Source organism: Xyrauchen texanus, chromosome 11 (genome assembly GCF_025860055.1).
Source record: "Xyrauchen texanus isolate HMW12.3.18 chromosome 11, RBS_HiC_50CHRs, whole genome shotgun sequence".
Lineage (NCBI taxonomy): Eukaryota > Metazoa > Chordata > Actinopteri > Cypriniformes > Catostomidae > Xyrauchen > Xyrauchen texanus.
In genome coordinates, this window is record NC_068286.1 from 24,450,161 (window position 1) to 24,471,640 (window position 21,480).

The 21,480-nt window shown below is 45.9% G+C and overlaps 1 protein-coding gene across 1 annotated transcript in view; it reads left to right on the forward strand.

Moving 5' to 3' along the window:
* Nucleotides 1–21,480, forward strand: part of LOC127651227 (regulating synaptic membrane exocytosis protein 1-like) — a 225,545-nt gene that overhangs the window by 77,392 nt on the left and 126,673 nt on the right. Inside the window, exons 3-4 of the mRNA XM_052136967.1 lie at nt 17,305–17,579; nt 18,872–19,737. Of these exons, the coding sequence (XP_051992927.1) occupies nt 17,305–17,579; nt 18,872–19,737 (1,141 nt within the window). The remainder of the gene's footprint in view (nt 1–17,304; nt 17,580–18,871; nt 19,738–21,480) is intronic.

The following is a 21,480-nucleotide window of genomic DNA, read 5'->3' on the forward strand; positions in this document are numbered from 1 at the left end:
CACCACCAGTTGAGCCCTGTCCCGCACGGGGGTAGGCTCCTCGCCCCTGCCTCCTATCTCCGGCAGGACGGTTCCGGGTACAACTCCCTCGGACCGCCGGACGGGGCCCTACGCCAAAGACAGAGACATTACTTCCTGTTTTACATTTATCAAATAAATGGCATCTTAAACTTCACTCAAGCCTGCGTGTCTTCCCGATAGAAACAATATTCCATGTTTTTGTGCAATGTGATAGGTTACAACCTTTTTCAGACTGTTGGAGGGAATTTTTTATGTTTTTGGTGAAGGGTTTTCTTTAGAGATTTTTATTCTTGGTGTAAAGTATAAGCGAAGTAACAGATTTGTTTGCCAGGTTTTACATTTTTTAGCAGGTAAAGCAAAGACTGCAATATATATAAGCAGGAAAAATATAATAGAATTAAAGCTTGGACAGAATATTATCGTTTTATTTTCATCATCTGTAAAATCAAGTGTTAACTGATTTTCACTATTACAAGTCAATGAATGATATTTGTACTTTTGAAACAATATGGTGCTACAAAAATGCTTTATGTGCAGTTATTGTCAGAGATCAGTCAAGTTCATTGCAGTCCACCACTCAAAGATCACTCTCCCCAGAATTCTAAATCACAAACACCTGGTCATCACTTATCACCTCATCAGCCAACTCATAAAAACACTCACCTTGTATCCAGTCTTTGTCAAGCCTCCAACAGGAACAGACCATTTCTCCCTGAGTCCTGATATCTCCGTCGATCCTGAAAACCTGAGTATTCCGTTTTCTTACCTGATTCATACTAACCCTATGCACTGTTGTTCTGCCATCTCCAGATCACTTATCCGATTCCTGAACCCTTGTCTGAGATCTGATCAAACCGGCCCGATTGCTCATAGAAAAGAGAAGGAGTTAACGAACTGATACAGAGTGAATGTTCTACGATCCAAGTCATTTGGATTTCCAGTTGTTCTCCGTGCAACGAACTATCTTCACTAAACCAGCACCTGAAAAGTCACCTGATACTTACCTTTCACCTTCTATACTTGAATAAAACTATATTTGAATCACTTACCTCCGATCTCCTGGTCTCTACCCTGACAGAAGGCTTGGCCGAAAAAAAGGGGAAGAAGAACAGCTGATGGAATCTGTTTGTAATATTGATAACCCTGCACAACCGACAGCCGCCGCTGTTAATCCCAGTCAGCCAGCTTCCAGCACTTCCGTAAACCCCGCTCCTTCTCTGGTTTGCTTCGCCAATCCAACTTCCCGTCCAGCGCCATTCTCCAGCCGGGCGGAGGATTGCAACGGTTTCCTGTTACAGTGTTCGCTCGCTCTAGAACAACAAATCCAGTTATACCCCACTGAAAAGTCGAGGGTTGCTTTTATTATTCAACAGTTATCAGGAGCTGCATTAAGATGGGCTGAAACTTTGTGGCTGCAGGAATCTACCGTTACTTCCTCTGTACAAGAATTTATAAACCATTTCAAAGAAGTTTTCGGGCGTCCAGTAGATGATTCATCCATCAGTGACAAGCTATTGCAATTACACCAAGGCAAGAAGTCAGTTGCTGAATATTCACTGGAATTCCTCACTCTAGCCGCCGCCAGTGGGTGGAACGAAAAAGCACTCATTTCCATCTACCGACGTGGTTTGAATCCTGCACTCCGCCTTCAACTTGCGATTTATGATGATAGCCTGGGGGTCGAGAAATTCATACAGCAAGCTCTCCGTGTGCACCAAAGATCTCAAGGCTGTTATCGCGAAGCCCAGCAACCCACCTTTTCACCACCTCAGTACCCCGATAAACGACCCTCCGAAGTCACTGTCGAGAAGATGCAGGTGGATAACTATCGACTGTCCCAAGCTGAACGTTCTCGCCATCGAGAGTTAAAACTGTGTCTATATTGTGGAATGGGAGGACATTTTCTTCGTTCATGCTCTACACGACCTCCTAGAATGCTTGTGAGTTCTGTCTGCACGTCCGCCTCTGTATCAGCTCCGTTAACGATATCTGTGATTCTGAAATCTACACGTTTCCATGTCTCTGCTACAGCCATTGTGGATTCCGGGTCAGCAGGAGACTTCATCTCCGGGCAGCTCTGTCAGAAACTCCAACTTCAACAATCCGCCACCTCCAAGCCATACGCCATCCATGCAGTGACGGGTGAAACCATTAATCAGGGGTATGTCACGTCTCGAATTAAACCTATTCTACTCTGTATTGAAGACACCCACCATGAACTGTTTGAACCTTTTGTACTTGAGAATAGCCAGACTGATATTATCCTTGGCCGTCCATGGCTTATACGACATCAACCTAACATTGACTGGAAATCGGGTAAGATTTTGAAATGGGGTTGCCTGTGCTCATCCATGAGTTTTGAACACCCGTATTCGCCCATCGCCAACTTGCCCGACACCATCCCGATGAATTCAACCTCCATTGAAAGCCCCATAGACAACTTGTCGGTATCCATTCCTTCATGCTACTCTCAATATTCAGATGTATTCAACCCCGTCAAGGCTGCCAAGTTACCACCCCATCGAGCATGGGATTGTGCCATCGATCTGATTCCCAGAGAATCCATTTCCAAGGGGCGAATCTACTCTCTGGCTATTCCTGAGCAAGAAGCCATGAAACAGTATATTGAAGAAGCATTAAAACAAGGCTATATTCGGGCCTCTACTTCACCTGCTGCCGCCAGTTTCTTCTTTGTCCCTAAGAAAGATGGAGGTTTACGTCTGTGTATAGATTATAGAGCTTTAAACAAGATAACCGTCAAGTTCAGTTACCCACTCCCATTGGTTCCCTCTTCACTTGAACAACTTCGAGAAGCCAAGATATTCACCAAGCTGGATTTGAGAAGTGCATACAATCTCATTCGAATCCGAAAGGGCGACGAGTGGAAGACTGCATTCATCACTCCAGCAGGACACTACGAATATCTCGTCATGCCGTATGGTCTGGTCAACGCCCCTTCAGTTTTCCAAAGTTTCATGGATGAAGTTTTCCGAGACTACCTGAATCAATTTGTCATTATCTACATAGACGATATCCTAATCTACTCCAGAAACTTGGTGGAGCATCAGCAACATGTCTCTCAGGTACTCCAATGGCTACGTGAATTCTCCCTGTTCCTGAAAGCAGAGAAGTGCTCCTTCCATCAAACCTCAGTCGAATTTCTCGGTTACCACCTCAGTGAAAGAGGAGTAGAGATGGATGATCGTAAAACCAAAGCCATTACTTCCTGGACCACTCCACAGTCTGTCAAAGAGTTACAACGATTTCTTGGATTTGCGAATTTCTATCGAAGATTTATTTATCAATACAGCCTGCTTACAGCTCCTCTGACCTCTCTACTCAAAGGAAAACCAAAAACACTGCTCTGGACCACTGAGGCTGAACATGCCTTTCAATCTCTCAAAACCGCATTCACCACAGCCCCCTTACTCCAACACCCGAACCCTGAAAAGATGTTCAATGTGGAAGTAGATGCTTCTACAACAGGAGTCTGAGCGGTGTTGTCACAAGACTCTGCTTCCTCACCTAAACCCATGCCCTGTGCATTCTTCTCCCACAAGCTATCTCCTGCAGAAGTGAACTATGATATTGGTAATCGAGAACTCCTGGCCGTTAAACTTGCGCTAGAAGAGTGGATACACTGGCTAGAAGGAGCCAAACATCCATTCCTAGTTCTCACAGACCACAAGAATCTGCAGTACTTGAAAGAGGCAAGGAGACTTAACCCACGCCAGGCCAGATGGGCACTCTTCTTTACTCGCTTCCATTTCCAGATCTCCTATCGTCCGGGTTCGAAGAACGTCCGAGCAGAGGCCTTGTCCCGTCTCCATGCCCCCGAAATTTCCCACGAAGAAACTGAGAGTATACTCCCCAAAAAAATGTTTGTCAATCCCATTCAGTGGGACCTAAATGAACAACTGCTTGAAATGTCTCAACACCAACCCAGTCCTCCAGAATGTCCTATCGGAAAGATATACGTACCCGAAGAATTTCGTACCTCTCTAATCTCCTCCGCGACACTCGTCTGTCGGCACAGGTCATCCTGGAGTTAATAAGACCTATTCCACTCTTCAAACTCGATACTGGTGGTCCAACATGTTACAGGATATCAAGACTTTCATCCAAGGATGCATTCTCTGTGCCATGAACAAGAACCCTCGTCACTTACCCACTGGAAAACTCATGCTTCTGCCAGTCCCAAGAATCGACCTTGGTCGCACATTGGAGTCGACTTCGTCACTGACCTTCCTCCCTCAGACGAGAATACATGTATCCTGGTAACTATTGATCGTTTTTCCAAAGCCTGCAAATTAATTCCCCTCAAGAACTTACCCACAGCCTTCGGGACTGCAGAGCTATTGATGGAACACGTCTTCCGAATTTTGGCATCCCGGAGGATATTGTGTCAGACAGAGGGCCACAATTTATCTCCAAGGTGTGGCGAGCCTTCTTTGCACTAATGAATATTACAGTGAGTTTAACATCAGGGTACCACCCACAAGCAAATGGTCAAGCGGAGCAAAAATACAAGATGTCAGTCGTTTCCTTCAGTACTTTCTGCCATTCGAATCAACATCTCTGGAGCCGATATCTCAGTATGGGCAGAGTATGCTCAAAACTCCCTTCGACACACCTCCACGAATCTAACACCATTTCAATGTGTACTGGGTTATCAACCACCATTGTTTCCATGGTCCGGTGAGTCATCTGAAGTCCCCGCAGTTAACACTTGGTTCCAAAACAGTGAGAGGGTATGGAACCAAACTCATCATCATCTCCAACAAGCCTTGAACCGTCAACAACACTTCGCAGACATTCACCGCAGTAACACTCCGAATATCAGCCTGGGCAACTGGTCTGGCTTTCGACCAGAGACATCCGTCTAAGACTCCTTTGTCGTAAACTAAGTCCGAGATACATTGGTCCATTCCCCGTTGTAAGACAACTTAACCCAGTCACCTACCAGCTCCGTTTACCAGCCCAATATCGCATCCACCCCTCATTCCACGTCTCACTCTTGAAACCCCATCATCCACTTGTTCCTGTTCCCTCCACAGACCTAGTGCACGATGACAACCCCCCAGTACCTCCCATTGAAGCCGACCCCATCTATACTGTTAGAGAAATCCTGGACTCCCGACGTCGTAGGGGTCTACTCGAATATCTGGTGGACTATGGCCCAGAAGAGAGGTGTTGGGTACCTCAAAGGGACATCCTCGACCCCATGTTACTCACAGAATTCCACGAACTTCATCCTGAAAGGCCTGCTCCGCGACCCCGAGGTAGACCCCCACGACGTCAAGGTACTAGGTCCGCTGGCGCGGACTCTGGGGGGGGGTAATGTCAGAGATCAGTCAAGTTCATTGCAGTCCACCACTCAAAGATCACTCTCCCCAGAATTCTAAATCACAAACACCTGGTCATCACTTATCACCTCATCAGCCAACTCATAAAAACACTCACCTTGTATCCAGTCTTTGTCAAGCCTCCAACAGGAACAGACCATTTCTCCCTGAGTCCTGATATCTCCGTCGATCCTGAAAACCTGAGTATTCCGTTTTCTTACCTGATTCATACTAACCCTATGCACTGTTGTTCTGCCATCTCCAGATCACTTATCCGATTCCTGAACCCTTGTCTGAGATCTGATCAAACCGGCCCGATTGCTCCTAGAAAAGAGAAGGAGTTAACGAACTGATACAGAGTGAATGTTCTACGATCCAAGTCATTTGGATTTCCAGTTGTTCTCCGTGCAACGAACTATCTTCACTAAACCAGCACCTGAAAAGTCACCTGATACTTACCTTTCACCTTCTATACTTGAATAAAACTATATTTGAATCACTTACCTCCGATCTCCTGGTCTCTACCCTGACAGTTATAGATGGTAATCTAGTTTCCTCAAGTTTTTTGTAGATTTTCTTTTGAAGACTTTATTTGTAATATGATTGTATGTTTTTGTTTCGTTTGAGCTGGAATAAAGATACTTTTAAATTCTAATTCTCTCTCTCTCTCTCTCTCTCTCTCTCTCTCTCTCTCTCTCTCTAATGACAATGGCCGGGTTTTAGTGTCCTACATTTTGAAATGACCCCCCACCCTTTCTTAGTTCTCCGGTTTGGATAGGGGCTCTAAAATGTAGTCTTTGGAAAAAATGTATGTATACAAACTTATAATGAATATACATGAATGTATATACAGAATGAAAGTAAACTAATATGAAATTAGAAAAGAAACAACATAAATGAAGTACAACACAGTTGTATGGTTGCTCTCTTGAAGTGACACACAAACAGGTTGCCTTTTAAAACTCAAATTAGAACCTTAGATTCTTCATATATGTCCACTTCACATTTTACAATTTGTAAGGTAAATGTTCATAGGTTACTATTGTTGAATAAGTGTTGTTAAGCATTTATAAAGTGAGGTAAAATGGCTCACTATTTGGCAGGAATTGCATGAAATTCAGCTTGATATAAAAAATGTATCATTCATTTGTAAATAAATTATTATTTATTAATGAAACCATGTATAATATAATTAACATTTATGTGAAGTGTTTCAAAAAATAAACTTTATATAATCATTGTTCAATATGTAATTAAATAATAATTAAATACACAATATATTCTCTTAAACCTTATCTTACACAATTTTGCCTCTCAAATTGCATCTTGTTTTGTTTAGATCTTTTTTATTGGAAAACAAGACAAAATTGCATATTTTCATCGAGTATAGCTGTAAGATTAAAAAACTTTTCCCAGGGGAACAGACTAGATGTCCGTGATCTGTTTCTAGTGGTAGTTTCCCAGTGGAGTTGAAGGGAACAGCATGGGCTGCATTGTCATGTCAGATGGATTGAATAATGGCAAAGGGCTAGCAGTAGCGCAGCGGGATTAGCAGGGATGGCTAATTCTTCCTGAGAGTGTTTCGCTGGCTGGCTGACAGCTGTGGGCCTCTGCTCATCTGATTTACCTCAGATTATGCTGGAGCCGTGCCAACTAGATCCAATCAGACCATGATGCTCTCTCATCCCCTCTCTCTTACTCTCGCTCATATCCATCCTGCCCGAGAACAGCCTCTCTCCTCAACACTCAAATGCAAAGCATTTTCCGGGAAGGTATCTAGCACTGGCTACTCTTCTAAGATATTTGTGGAAGTTCATGGAGTTGCATGGAGGTGACCATGTGTGAGGGGACCCAGTCTCAAAGGAGGATGCCACTTTGTGAGTACATACATTTGTGGCATAATAGAGTCTGTCCATCACTATTAGATTCTCACACTCCTAGTTAGTTTGGCAAACTACGGCAAAAGCTTGGTAGCATAAACCTATATGAATTGTTAGGTTCTCTTACGAGAGGTTCTCTCGTATTGCGTAAGCTAGCTTACGCTACGGTAAAGATTAATCTTTTCTGAGATATTGAAGCCAAAAAATTATCCTTAATTTTGTATCCATTGTCAACACAGTGCGGCAGCTGCAGACCTTGAGCGGGCTAGCTAGCGAGCTCATTGGTTGCTCTGCGGCAACTGCTGCAGCCTATAGACGTGCTTGGGCGAACTCGCATCCAATGAGAGGCGTCCACGCGCTCACTGCATCAAAGCCCGCCAAAAAGGGCGTGACTAGAGTGCATATAAGCGTAGTTCGTAGGCTGGAACCCTGATTTTCATCTCTTCAGCGAAGCTCTTCGCATCACTGAACCGGAAGCCGCGTCGCCGTTCGAGGGGCATCAAGCAAGCGTGGACAGCGCTCGAAGAAGCCGGCCGTCTTCGCCACCTTCAGCCGTCCTGCGAGCTACGCCATCTAGCGACGTATCCTTTTTAAAAAGCAAGCTAGTTCTTAAAGAACTTCACAAAAGAGTACGAGCGTCTTTTTTAAGATGCTTCGCTCCAGTTGCGCCTCATGCCGCGCTCCTCTCAGCACCGGAGACCGCCACATCATCTGCGCTCTCTGCCTGGGACTGGGGCATGCAGAGCTCGCCCTCGCCGAAGGCGGATGCGATCTCTGCGAGGAGCTGCCGATGTCGACCCTGCGGGCTCGACTCGAGCGCTCAGGACCGAAGCCGCCAGCCGCCTTCCATTCAGCCGTGCAGAAAAAAGCGCCGCTCTCAAAGGCTGCCGGAAACAGTGGTAGAAGCGATTGCCTCGCCGGAGCCCATCCCTCGAGCATCGCCTTCACCCTCCCCGCCCACCCGGGACGCGCAGTTGCCGCCGAGCGGCTGCTCTGCTGCCATCTCGGACGAAGCGGAGGATAAGGGCTGTTCCATCATGGCTTCGGACAGCGAGGAGTGGTCAGGCTCACACGCCTCCTCCTCGGCCCAGGAATCCAGCAGGACCCGTGCCGGAGTCGAAGGGGAACTAACACGCCTCCTCACACAGGCCGTCGACCGCCTCGGGCTCGAGTGGTCACCGCCCCTTGAGCAGGCACCCAACAGACTTGACGGCTGCTTTCTACAGAGCCGCCGCCAGCAGCACCCGCTACCCGGGCCGCTCCCTTCCTGCCGGAACTCCGCGCCGAGCTTTCCAAATCATGGAACGCGCCTTTCTCGGCCAGGGTCCGATCCCACGTCTCCACCTCTCTTGCTTCGGTGGACGCCGCCACTGAGAAGGGCTACGCTTCCATCCCTCCGGTCGAGGATACGGTAGCAGCACACCTTTGCCCGCCCTCCGCGAGATGGCGGTCTAAACCAGTGCTCCCGTCTAAGGCCTGCAGAACAACTTCCGCCTGTGTTGGCCGCGCCTATTCCGCCACCGGCCAAGCTGCATCTGCTCTGCACTCTATGGCCGTCCTACAGATCCTCCAAGCGGACCTTCTGCGGGAGTGGGATGAGGAAAGCAGGCATCCAGAGGCGGTTGCAGACATACGGAGTGCTACGGACCTCGCCCTCCGCGCTACCAAAGCTGCAACCCAAGCTATAGGGAAGTGCATGGCCGCGCTGACTGTGACCGAGAGACATCTGTGGCTAACGCTAGCCGACATGGGAGAAGTAGAGCGCTCTACGTTCCTCAATGCACCGCTCTCTCCATCCGGTCTCTTCGGCTCCGCGGTGAGTGGTATCACTGACCGGTTTTCAGAGGTCCAAAAAGCCACACAAGCCATGAATCTCTTTCTGCCTCGTCGCGCTAGCTCCTCTGCAGGCCACCCACGTGAGCCTCCTGCACGAGCCTCTTCACAGCGCCCAGCTCAACAAAGCCAGACTTCTCAGCGTCGACAGGGCGGCCGCCTCGATCAGGCTCAGACAGCCGCCACAGACCGCCGCCTCCACGGGCCTCGGACTAGAATTGCGCTGAAACCTGAACAACCGAAGTCCTCCTAGCTTTGTTGACAAAACGACGGATCAGTCCCGCTGCGGCCGGACCACCGTCAAAGCTTCGCCCCCTGTCAGTCCCCTTCCTTCAGGCTACTACAGTGGTAGATTCAGCAGCCAACAAGCCAGTGTTAACGCCCGCTTGCCTGCGCTCAAACGCCGTTTTCACGGCGACCCAAATAAATTGGTAAAGAGCAAGCATGCCATATGTGTAGAAAATGTGCCCACAACCCAGTGTTCACCTCTACACACAAGCATTACACATCCCGTGTCCATACCAGAGAGCAAACATGTCTTATGTGTAGAAAATGTGCCCACAATCCAGTGTTCACCCCTACACACAAGCATTACACATCCCGTGGCCCTATCACGGCACACTCACATAAAGCGGTTACGAACCGCTCGAGTGTTAGGGTTAATAAACGCACCCACAAATCCGTGCGCGCGCCCATTCTCTGGCTGCTCTGTCACACGACCAGCCTTATGTGTAGAAAATGTGCCCACAATCCAGTGTTCACCTCTACACACGTGTCCCCATCAGAGCACACTCAAAAGCGGTTACGAACCACTCGAGTGTTAGAGTCAATAAATGCGCTCACGAATACGTGTGCGCGCCCATTCTCTGCCCGCTCTGTCACACGGCCAGCAAACACTTCTCTGTATGTAAGTCCCGTGCCCGTGACTATGCTTGCGTATCACTTAACAGACGTGACTCTTTCCCCATTCACCTCAATCGGGAAGTCACTCACAGAACAGCCTGTCCATGCTGTCTGCGAGCAGTCCAGCATAAGCACAGTAAGCACGCTCACACATTCTGTTCAGCTGCTGTGCGGCAATCAGAGCGATTTGGCCACCCACCCTCTAACATTACGCTTCAAAGCGTGGGAAGATATTCCAGGGATGTCCGAATGGGTGTTAAGCACAATAAAACAGGGCTATTTGCTACAGTTCGATCGCCGTCCTCCTCGCTTCAGAGCCGGCTCGAAACTACTGTGAACACGGAAGCAGCGTGCATGCTTCGCTCAGAAATAGCAAACCTTCTGTGCAAAAGGGCCATAGAGAGAGTGCCGCCTCCCTGAGCGAAGTCGGGGTTTTACAGCCGTTATTTTCTTGTCCCCAAGAAAGACGGCGGCCTCAGACCAATATTAGATCTCAGGGTTTTGAACAAAGCGCTTGCAAAAAGACCGCTCAAAATGCTTACAACCAGCAAACTCCTCGCGCATGATGCGCCTAGGGGACTGGTTTATTTCTCTCGATCTGAAAGATGCATACTTTCAGATTCAAATAAATCCCCGTCACAGGCCATTCTTGAGATTCGCCTCGACGGCCAGGTTTATCAATACACCGTCCTTCCGTTCGGCCTGTCCTTAGCACCTCGTACTTTCATGAAGTGCATGGACGCGGCGCCGCACTCCCTGCGGAGTCAGGGTTTGCGAATTCTGAACTATTTGGACGATTGGCTGATTTTGGCACAATCACATACGGAGCTTCTGTCTCACAGGACAGTTCTCCTCAGTCATCTGAACAGTTTGGGCCTTGCAGTCAACTGGACCAAGAGCTCACTACAGCCCAGTCAGACAATTTCCTTCCTTGGAATAGAACTAGACTCAGTGGCAATGACGGCTCGCTTATCTACACAGTGCGCGCGCCGTGTGCAGCGACTAGCTGCGTCATTTCAGATGAACAGCCTCACACCTCTGAAGAAGTTTCAGAGAGTGCTAGGCTACATGGCCTCAGCCGCAGCAGTACTTCAACTGGGTTTACTGCGCATGCGCCCGCTTCAGCATTGGATAAACACCCGCGCGTCTCGCCAGGCTTGGGCCACAGGCCGCCAGCCAATCAGAGTGACTCAGACCTGTATTTCAGCTCTGCAGCCCTGGACAGTGGCCGAGTGGTATCAGCGGGGAGTGATGATGGGAGCTGTATCTTGCCGAAAAGTCATCTCGACAGACGCGTCCAACACGGGTTGGGGCGCGGTCTGCGAGGGCTCTCCGGTTTTTGGCCTATGGTCAGTTCAGGAAAAGCTCCTTCACATAAATTGTCTGGAAATGATAGTGGTCGAGTACGCGCTCGTGCGCTTCCTCCCGATCATTCAGGGTCACCACGTCCTGGTCCGCTCGGACAACAGGTCTGTGGTATCCTATCTAAACCGTCAGGGCGGTGTCAGATCCAAGAACCTCTTCCATCTGACGAAACGCATACTGAGTTGGTCCCAGAGCCACCTGCGCTCGCTGAGGGCGATGCACGTGCCAGGCCACCTGAACGACGGCCCAGACAGACTGTCCAGAGACAATATTCCCCCAGGGGAATGGTCCCTGCACGCTCAAACAGTCCAGACGTTATGGCGCATATTCGGCAGAGCAGAGATAGTCCTCTTTGCGTCAGAAGAGAACTCTCACTGCCCAATATTTTTCTCGAAAAGCGAGGACGCGCTGGCCCAGGACTGGCCCAACCGCCCGCTTTACGCCTTCCCTCTTGCTATTGCCACAGGTAATGCAGAGGATCAGGGAAACGCGCCACTCGGTGCTCCTCATAGCCCCGCACTGGGAGAATCAAACATGGTTCCCGGAGCTTACGCAGCTGTCACTGACAGCGCCGTGGCCCATCCCAGTGAGAGCAGATCTCCTCTCGCAAACTACCCGTCGCTTTGCCAGAAGGAGTAATAAACACCATCATACACTCTAGAGCCCCCTCCACGAGAAGACTCTATGTGTCAAAATGGTCTGTGTTTTCAAAATGATGCACCGACAGAGACCTGGACCCACGGACATGTGGGGTGCCGCCGCTGCTCGTGTTTTTACAAGAGCTGCTGGATAGGGCAGATCCCCATCCACGCTCAAAGTGTACGTGGCGGCCGTCGCGGCGTTCGCTGAACCCCTGCACGGCCAGTCACAGGGTAAAAACGAGCTGGTCATCCGCTTCCTCAGGGGAGCTAGAAGGATGAACCCTCCGCGCACCCCATCGGTTCCTATCTGGGACCTTTCTATAGTTCTCGAAGCTATGAAAGCCCCCCCTTTCGAACCACTTCAATCCGTGGATGTGAAACACCTCTCACTTAAAACCGTTTTTCTAACTGCCCTATCATCAGTTAAACGGGTGGGAGACCTTCATGCGCTATCTGTCAGCGCTGCGTGTCTTGAGTTTGGACCAAGTGACTCCAATGTCATTTTAAAGCCTAGACACGGCTACGTCCCCAAGGTGGTCGGTACTCCTTTCAGAGCACAGATCATTTCCTTGTCGGCGCTACCAGCATCTGATAGCGAACGCGACGCCAATCTCCTTTGCCCAGTCAGAGCACTGAGATTGTATACTGCGTGCTCCGCATCTTTCAGAAGCTCCGAGCAGCTTTTCGTTTCGTTCGAGGGCGCACCAAAGGTCTCGCCGCCTCGAAACAGACACTGTCCAGATGGATAGTGGACGCTATTGCTGCCGCGTACGCGTCAAAAGACCTACCATGCCCGCTAGGCATTAAGGCTCACTCCACTAGAGGCATGGCCTCCTCGTGGGCATGGTCCAGCGGGATTTCCATTCACGACATATGTGTGGCAGCGGGCTGGGCTTCCCTCCACCTTTGTCAGATTTTACAATCTGGAAGTACCCGCTCTGCAGGCTAAACTGCTAGCGGTTTAATCACGCTACAGCTCCCCTGGTGAGCTGCATTAATGGGACACATTCCACACAGACCGGCACCGCCGCTCTGTCTATGTGCTTATGTACTACACACACACTGGCCCGCACTCTTGCCGGCCAAATATTAATTCCCCACTCACAAGGGCTCCCCCAGGTCCCCCTTAATTCCCTGGGGCTCATGCAGTGGATGCTTGGCGCGCACGGCGTTGACAAAGGGTTCCCGTAGCGTAAGCTAGCTTATGCAATACGAGAGAACCTCTCGTAAGAGAACGAATCGGTTACTAACGTAACCTCGGTTCTCTCTAGATGAGGGAACGAGTATTGCGTAACCGGCCGTGCTCGCGTCACGAGCGATTTTTCGCTTCATTCAATGAAAATCAGGGTTCCAGCCTACGAACTACGCTTATATGCACTCTAGTCACGCCCTTTTTGGCGGGCTTTGATGCAGTGAGCGCGCGGACGCCTCTCATTGGATGCGAGTTCGCCCAAGCTCGTCTATAGGCTGCAGCAGTTTCCGCAGAGCAACCAATGAGCTCGCTAGCTAGCCCGCTCAAGGTCTGCAGCTGCCGCACTGCGTTGACAATGGATACAAAATTAAGGATAATTTTTTGGCTTCAATATCTCAGAAAAGATGAATCTTTCCCGTAGCGTAAGCTAGCTTATGCAATACTCGTTCCCTCATCTAGAGAGAACCGAGGTTACGTTAGTAACCAATTCGTTTTCTGGTATCATACCTCCATTGCAGCATTTGGTTTCTTGTCTGTAGCAGATGTGCAAGCCTCTTTGTGTGATTTCTTGCTAGCTGCATTATTCCATAAATAAAGTGTGGCAGAGGGAAAAATATTTCTCCTGTGCCATATTAAAACGCTAGGATACTTTCTCTTTGTGAATTTCATGACGTAAAGGAAGGCGTGCGTTAATTAATGGGGGAAGCCAATTTAATGGACGAGGCTCACGCACCTGGGGGGGGAAAAAAAAGAAAAAAAAAGGGGGTCACAAGTGAATGCAGTTCTCGTGAGAGGGTTGTCGGAGAGGAGAAGAGAAGTGCAGTGCCATGTGGAGTGGGGCTCGTGTTTCTGTCGGTTGACGCTTCCAGACATTCTGGTTTCATTGAGTCGGTGAACTGGCGCAACGCACCTTCACGGACTTCATTCAGCCGTCCTTAGAGGAAAGCGCGATCGGGAAAGGGTTCACCTCAGAGTCCACGGCGGTTCCAGACACTCATCCGAGACCTTGGGGTCTGCTACATTCGTTTGGGTCAGTGCAACCAAGCTTTTCCTCCACACAAACATTACCACGCTCTCTCAGAGACGCACATCGTCCGAAATTACACATGCCGCCCGGACACACCCACTAACTATACCAACACACACACACACACACACACACACACACACACACACACACACACACACACACACACATACTTCCGAGGAGTCTAGTTGACTGATGTTTATTTTGGTTGCTTAAGTATTTTGTCCCTTTTTCTACTAATAACTGCTGAGTTACGGTGTTTGTGTGCTTGGGAAAAATTCTACTGTTGCGGAAAATCTGTTGTGACGTATCTGCACTGATTCGCATTTTGTATGTCCCCCCTTTGCATGTGCGAACAAAAACAAAAAAAAACACCAAAAAGAAGTAGTGGGGTTTAATATTATGGTACGACTATTGTTATTTTGTTTTATTTGTTTATTTTCCTCTCCATCTGAACCGATTTTGGAGATAAAGTTGTTGTTTTTTTCTTATACAGCACTGGAATTGCTCACTAATTTTTGACACTGGAATAAGTTTTGTGGCCATTAAAAAGTGATGGGAAGCAAACCCCAGACTATGTCAATTTTGTATTTTGATATGTAACAGGTGGTTGATTATGCTATCCTGGGTTAATTTTTGACAGGCATACACCTGTCTGGCGCCCGAACAGCAACTTAAAATATTTATTGTTGTTTTGAACTGTCTTTTGGGGCTACCACCGTTACACTGTTCCTGCCTGTGCTGTTGTGAAACGTCCGGTTTTTGCGGATCATATAAGCTCTTTATTTCATAACCTGTTTGTGACTAAACACCAAGTGCTAAAGATAAGTGTTGTGAATGTCTGCTTTTCTGTTCTCACACCATTCTCCCAACTGATAATACATGCAGCATCTTTAGCATGGTGTCCATGATACACTTCTTCATCACACAGACTCTTAAAAAGCACAAAAATATTGGTTCTTGAACAATAAAGGCTCTTCTCAACCTACAATTTTGTATTTTGGGAGGTCAACCAGCCTTGACAGCCCTCATGTATTGTAATAGAAGTGGATTTACAGTCATTCTCAGGGTGTTTAAGAGCCTAATGCCAGATCAATAGATTGGATCTCTGTGCTTTTAAAGCCGTGAACGTGTTGTCAAGGCAAGAGCTGTTCATTTGATTTAGCATCCCGCTAATCATGTGAGATCTGGCCTGTCTAGCTAGCTAGTTCAAAGAGATTGAGAGAGAGAGAGAGAGTGAGTGGGAGAAATATGGGAAGAAGTAAAGAAATATTAGGTATTTTAGGAAGCCTCAGCAATCCACCTCATGAATGAACCATTACAGGGCTCAATAATAGTGCTCCATTGGGGAAGGGGAAAGAGAAAGAGGGAGAGGTTAAGAGATGGCTGAAGAAAATGAGGCTGAAGATATAATAACCTGTGCATTTGCAATGGAACGAAACACAGATAAAGAAAACAAATATTTGACTTCCTCTGTTACTTGCCATTTAGAAGACACTTCAAACTCACAGCAAATTGAGTATGCTAATAGGGTTTGGGTAATGGGTTAGACTTTATGGTTAGGTCGATCAAAAGCCCCATTCTTTTTCTTTCTTTTGTGTGGCACAACAGTGATTTTCTTATTAAAATCATGGTTAGGTTTAGGGTTTGAATAGGGAGTTTCAAGTTATGGTTAGGTTTAGGGTAAGGGTTAAAATTAGGAAAAGTCATAATAACATTGTTCACCGGTTTGTACATTTCTCCCCAATTTGGAATGCCTAATTTCCTATGTACTCTAGGTCCTCATGGTGGCGTAGTGACTCGCCTCAATCTGGGTGGCGGGGACGAATCTCAGTTGCCTCCGCATCTGAGAACGTCAAACCGCACATCTTATCACGTGGCTTGTTGAGTCTTTTACTGTGGAGACATAGTGCTTGTGGAGGATTCACACTATCCTCCGCAGCATCCACGCACAACTCACCACGCAGCCCACTGAGAGCTAACCACATTATAGCGACCACGAGGGGGTTACCCCATATGAATCTACCCTCCCTAGCAGGTTAGCTTTGGTTGCTTAGGAGACCTGGCTGGAGTCACTCAGCATGCCCTGGATTCAAACTGGTGACTTCAGGGGTGGTCTTCAGCGTCTTTATTCACTGAGCTACCCAAACCCCAAAGTTTTTGTACAAGTCAACTGGGACAATTTCGGCAACTTGTATTATTATTATGACTTCTCATGAGACCAAGTTATTCCCCCTGAACTATCATGGGGTAAAGTGATCAAGAGCACAAAAGTCATAGTGGAAGATTGTGATTTTAAGTTTTAAGTCTCTTTCACATTAGACTAGTAAACCATTTCTTTTTGGAACTTTTTGCACAGGGCCATTGATATGCTGGAATAGAAAAGTGCTATCACCAAACTGTTGCCACAAATTTGGAAGCACACAATGCCATATAATGACTTGTCTTCACTGGAATTAATTAAGTGATCAAATTAATTAATTAGAAGAGGGTGTTGACCTACTTTTGACCAGATTGTTAAGCTACTACCAGCTTTGAAACCATGCTTTGGGGATACTTGAGCCCACAACCTTTAAATTACTTCTCAAAATATTGCCCACAAAAGTCCATGGTTTCATGCTTTAGAACTACCAGTCCTATAAATATGTATTTGTGAAGGTATGTGAATGTATGTGTATGTATGTATGTTTGTACACATATATTTATTTATAAATTATATGTCTGTCTTTTTTCTTTTAAAATGAACTTAAAATGGTGTGGATATTAGAATGATAAAGCTGAAGTGTGCATTTTGTCCAATGTAAAAAAGCAGCTATATGCTAAAAAAGTCATTTGCTGGTTAATTTTGGGGAAAAAAAATAAATAAATAAAAAACACTGGGGCTCAAAGAACCAATCAAAACATTGCTTGGTTCTTTGACCATCCCAACCAGCTTGAAATAGCAACATTAACTCAACAAATGGCATGAGTTTGGGTCTGTTTGGTGATGCAGAAATTACACATTTCAACTTTAAGAATTCAGAAGTCTAAAATATTTGCTTTGCTAAATATCTTAACATCAGTACCTCCCTTAAAAAACATTTGTTTGTCCACATAGGTTATGTGGGTATGTAACCTGTGCAGGAAACAGCAGGAAATCCTAACTAAATCAGGAGAATGGTTTTCATCAGGGCCTGGGGGGCGACCTCTTAGTGTGGGTGCTCCCTTCAGTGGCCCTGATTTGGACAAGGACAGCAAGTTGCGCTCCAGATCCCAGGCTCCAGGCCTTAACATTAACGACACTCTGCCATCCAGCCTTGGTACTGACGAGCCCACCAGGGGAGCAGATACAATGCCTGCCTCACGGTCCCGCAGTGAACCGCCAAGAGACAAGTAGGCCAAAAAATTATTTATACGTGTACTGAACCTAAGATATATTTCTCAAAGACGCTGCTTAACAATGTATGGGTGTCTCTTCAACTGTGGGTACTTTTGTTCATATGGATTTCTCTTTTGAAAGCTCTTACAACACACTCATTGTTTATTTAATTAATCACATGACAATATTGTCATTTTTGTCATTTTTATTCTGAAAGTCATGAAAATTCCCACCAAAGTGTCATTTCCACCACTCAAAATTCAGTATTGTGTTTAATAGAATTCTGTTGTGGAATAATTTTTTACATTTTTGCAATAAAATGGTTAACTCCTTTCTCACGCTATAGGCTAATTCCATAGCTAGCATTTTATGTATCCTAAATAAACACATGCACACACAACAAAATATTTCTTTGTTTTCTTGATGCATCACTCATATTGGCATGCTCTACACTTACACGTTTGTCAACAAGTACTTAAAAAAAAAAAAAAAAAAAAAAACTTTATTAGAGGCTAAATTGTTTGGTGTGGCTGAAATGACACCACAACTGTGAGACAGTATTTTTTAAGAATAGATCAAAATCATGTTTATATAATAGATATTGAAATGGTTTGTTGATTTTCACTCTGTTTAGATTACCTTAGTTTTAAACATGTAATAATATATATTTTTATAATGGATTTTTTTGTTTAATATTGAAAGTCTGTTTCTGGGACAAAACTAAATTAATAAAATCTTTGCATAAAATCTATTTGAATAGTACCAAAAATAAACTGTGAAGACCTGGTAAAAAAGTTTCCATGTCAATTTCAAAATGACCTTCATAATAAAAGGAAAGAAAAAAAAAAGTTTTAAATGACTAGTTTTGATAAAAATCCACCCCTGGGACATAGAATTACCTGAAGTTGAAGAAACGTCCATTTATACATGAAAACACAACAGCTCACAGCACCCAGACATGTTAGTGAGAAATGGACTCTGTGCTGGACATTTAAACAAAATTTGTGTTCATCCTGACCTGTTTTCAACTGCCACCACGCTGACTGTTGCTCTTGCCTTATAACCTCTTTAAAATATTATGTCTGTTATCTTTTTATCAGATGCATATTCAGCTAAAAACTTTAAAAACTTTTAAATACACGAATGCCTACCATTTGAAATACAGTTGTTAGCAGTTGTTTTGCTATGTGTCATAAAACCCCTGTAGCATTATCTGAATATGCAAATTAGCCTGGTTCATGGAAACTCTCAATGCTGCATTGCACAAAATTATAAGTCTTACTTTATTCCATCTAATCAATAACAGGACGAGACCTGTGTCCCTGCATGATCAGAATGGAAAGGTAATTGGGCGTGGAGAAAGAAGGCGAGGTCCCGGCAGGTTGTCATCACAAGCCTCCGAAGACCGAGCTCCAGGTGAGAAGCGGGACAGCAGGAAAGGCCACTCCCAGGAGTACCTAGAGGATGACACCACCCATCCTGACCGAAGAAGACGACAGGAGGAGGAAGAGAGAGAGCGTCAAAGACGAGAGAAGGAGTACCAGACCCGTTACCGCAGTGACCCGAACCTAGCCCGCTACCCTGTTAAACCGCAGAAGGAAGAACAGGAAATGCGAATGCATGCCAAAGTGTCCAAAATGCGTCAGGAGCGTCATCACAGTGACCTTGCTATCAATGAAGTGGGATTGCTTCAAGATGGGGGTGAGGCCACTGGAAATCACATGAGCAGGCAGCGAATAGCCAGCAACGAGGACCGCAAGGACTTTTTAGAGAACCATCAAGCTTATTCTGTGGACAGGACCATGGGGGGTGGCATTGGGGGACAAGTATCTCTTGCTAAACAGGGCCACGGTGGCCCTCATGTGGGCCCTACAGGCCCCCCAGACCTCAGGGACAGACAGGACTGGGGCCCAAAGGAGCATCTGGAACCTGGGTCTGCAGCTTTTTTGCACAGGGCTAAGCGAGAAAAGGCTGCTGAAATCCTACGTAAAGACTCTTCTCTTAGCTCGGACCAATCAGAATCACTGCGGCCTCCTCCACCAAGAGCCTATAGACCCAAACGAGGCCTCAACAAGAGGCAGATGTCCATCAGTAGCTCTGAGGAGGAGGGTGGCTCCACACCTGAATACACCAGCTGTGAGGATGTGGAGATCGAAAGTGTTAGTGAAAAAGGTAGGTGACACTTATTAATTTATAGTGGCCCCAAAAATAATGTAGAAACTTAAGTCACACTTAAAAATATCTAAATTCCATTGCATTAGATAGCAAAATATCAAAGCAAGTATGATCTGCAAACATGATGCTAGAACTTTTCTTAAATCTAATTTAACTTTTCTAAGACTTTTTGCCATCACTTGGTTTCAAAACTGGTGTCAAGGTGATTTTTACAAATTAAAGCAGTTCCCCTCAAGATCACACAAATGCATAAACAGAGTAACCACAGATGTACTGTAGTTCATCATATTAACTATGGACATTTTCCACTAACATTTCACAACCAAAAGTGTCAAAAAATGTTTTGTCTTCATTTTCATTTTCAATCATATGCTGGAATCTGTTTCAATCCCCACCACTAAATGCAGAACAAATCAACATAGCATACAATAAATATCAGGACATTGCTTCACACTACCCCAAAAATGAACACAAAAAGATCACGCTTACTTATTCCCATTTATCCCTGTTTTGTCAAATGGTTTATCTCAGTCAAAAGTCACGTCAGGTGCAAAACAGCGTTAACTCCATTAGGTAAAAAACGGCATCAGCGGGAAAATCAGCCTAAAAAAATAATGGCCATTAGTCACTCTGCTCCATGAACAATGCTCCGTTTAAAACAAGAGGCTTGTGATGTACATAATGGAACATATTCCATGAGTTTGACCATACTGAGCTAGATGTGGTTCTGGAGTGTCATCTGGAGCTGAAGATAAAATGTTCTTCCCATGGAAATGATGTCACGCATTCCAGGGATGCTAGAAATTATTTAAAGGGGAAGATCACTTTTGGGGAGATCGTCACAATCTATTGCTTTACTGTATCTCTTGCTCAAACCCAAACCCTGTTGATTCATGCAGTGTAGCTGTTTTTTAGAGCAACAGATTTGAGAATTATGTCAGACACGCTCTCACATAAAACCGTTGAGTGTCTGAGTCAGTCCTATGATGCAACACGTTCAGTTTGGGGACTTTGAGTTTGAAATCTCACATAGTCATCGTCATAAGCAATCCCAGCTCAGGATGCGATTACGCTTTGAGTTCCCCCATCACTTTCAGCTCCAGGCCCCTCATGGTTTTGAAAGTCACTGGCCTGATACATTTATGCAAAACTAAATTAAAGGTTTTCTTGCTAATGGGAACCACTTTGGATTTTGTTTAGCAAAGTATTATTGTTCTTAGCCAATTAAACAGAGCAGAGTGTAAAGTGATTACTTTAAATACATTTAAATGGACTCTACCATGTGTAACCACAATGTCCTCTGTCAGAGCTGTTTCCTGCAAATGCTCTAGCATGTTGCATGTTAGCACTTCTATGTGGGCGACCTGATTTTAAATGAGTTTTCGGTCATTCCCCGATCCCATTACCCCATCTTCTCCCTATCCATACCTCTTCTCTGTCCTTTGAAAAAAGATGGCAACTAATACATAATAAATAAGCATCTTTGTGCATAGTTGTGAGGAATTTTTATTAGCAATGGTTTTTGGTGTATTTCTTACAGTTGTGCTTTGCTGAAGCCTGTTTTCTCTGACATTGTTAGTTTTGTTTGCAATTACAGATGCAGATCTATTTGGAATTGTTTGGTCCTGGACTTTCTAAAAACTAGCACATGCAACTAGTTGACTACCAATTTTATAATGTCAGTGATTGTCAAGGGAATAGCTCATGCTTATTTCAGTATGTGCAGGTCCAGCTCCATAC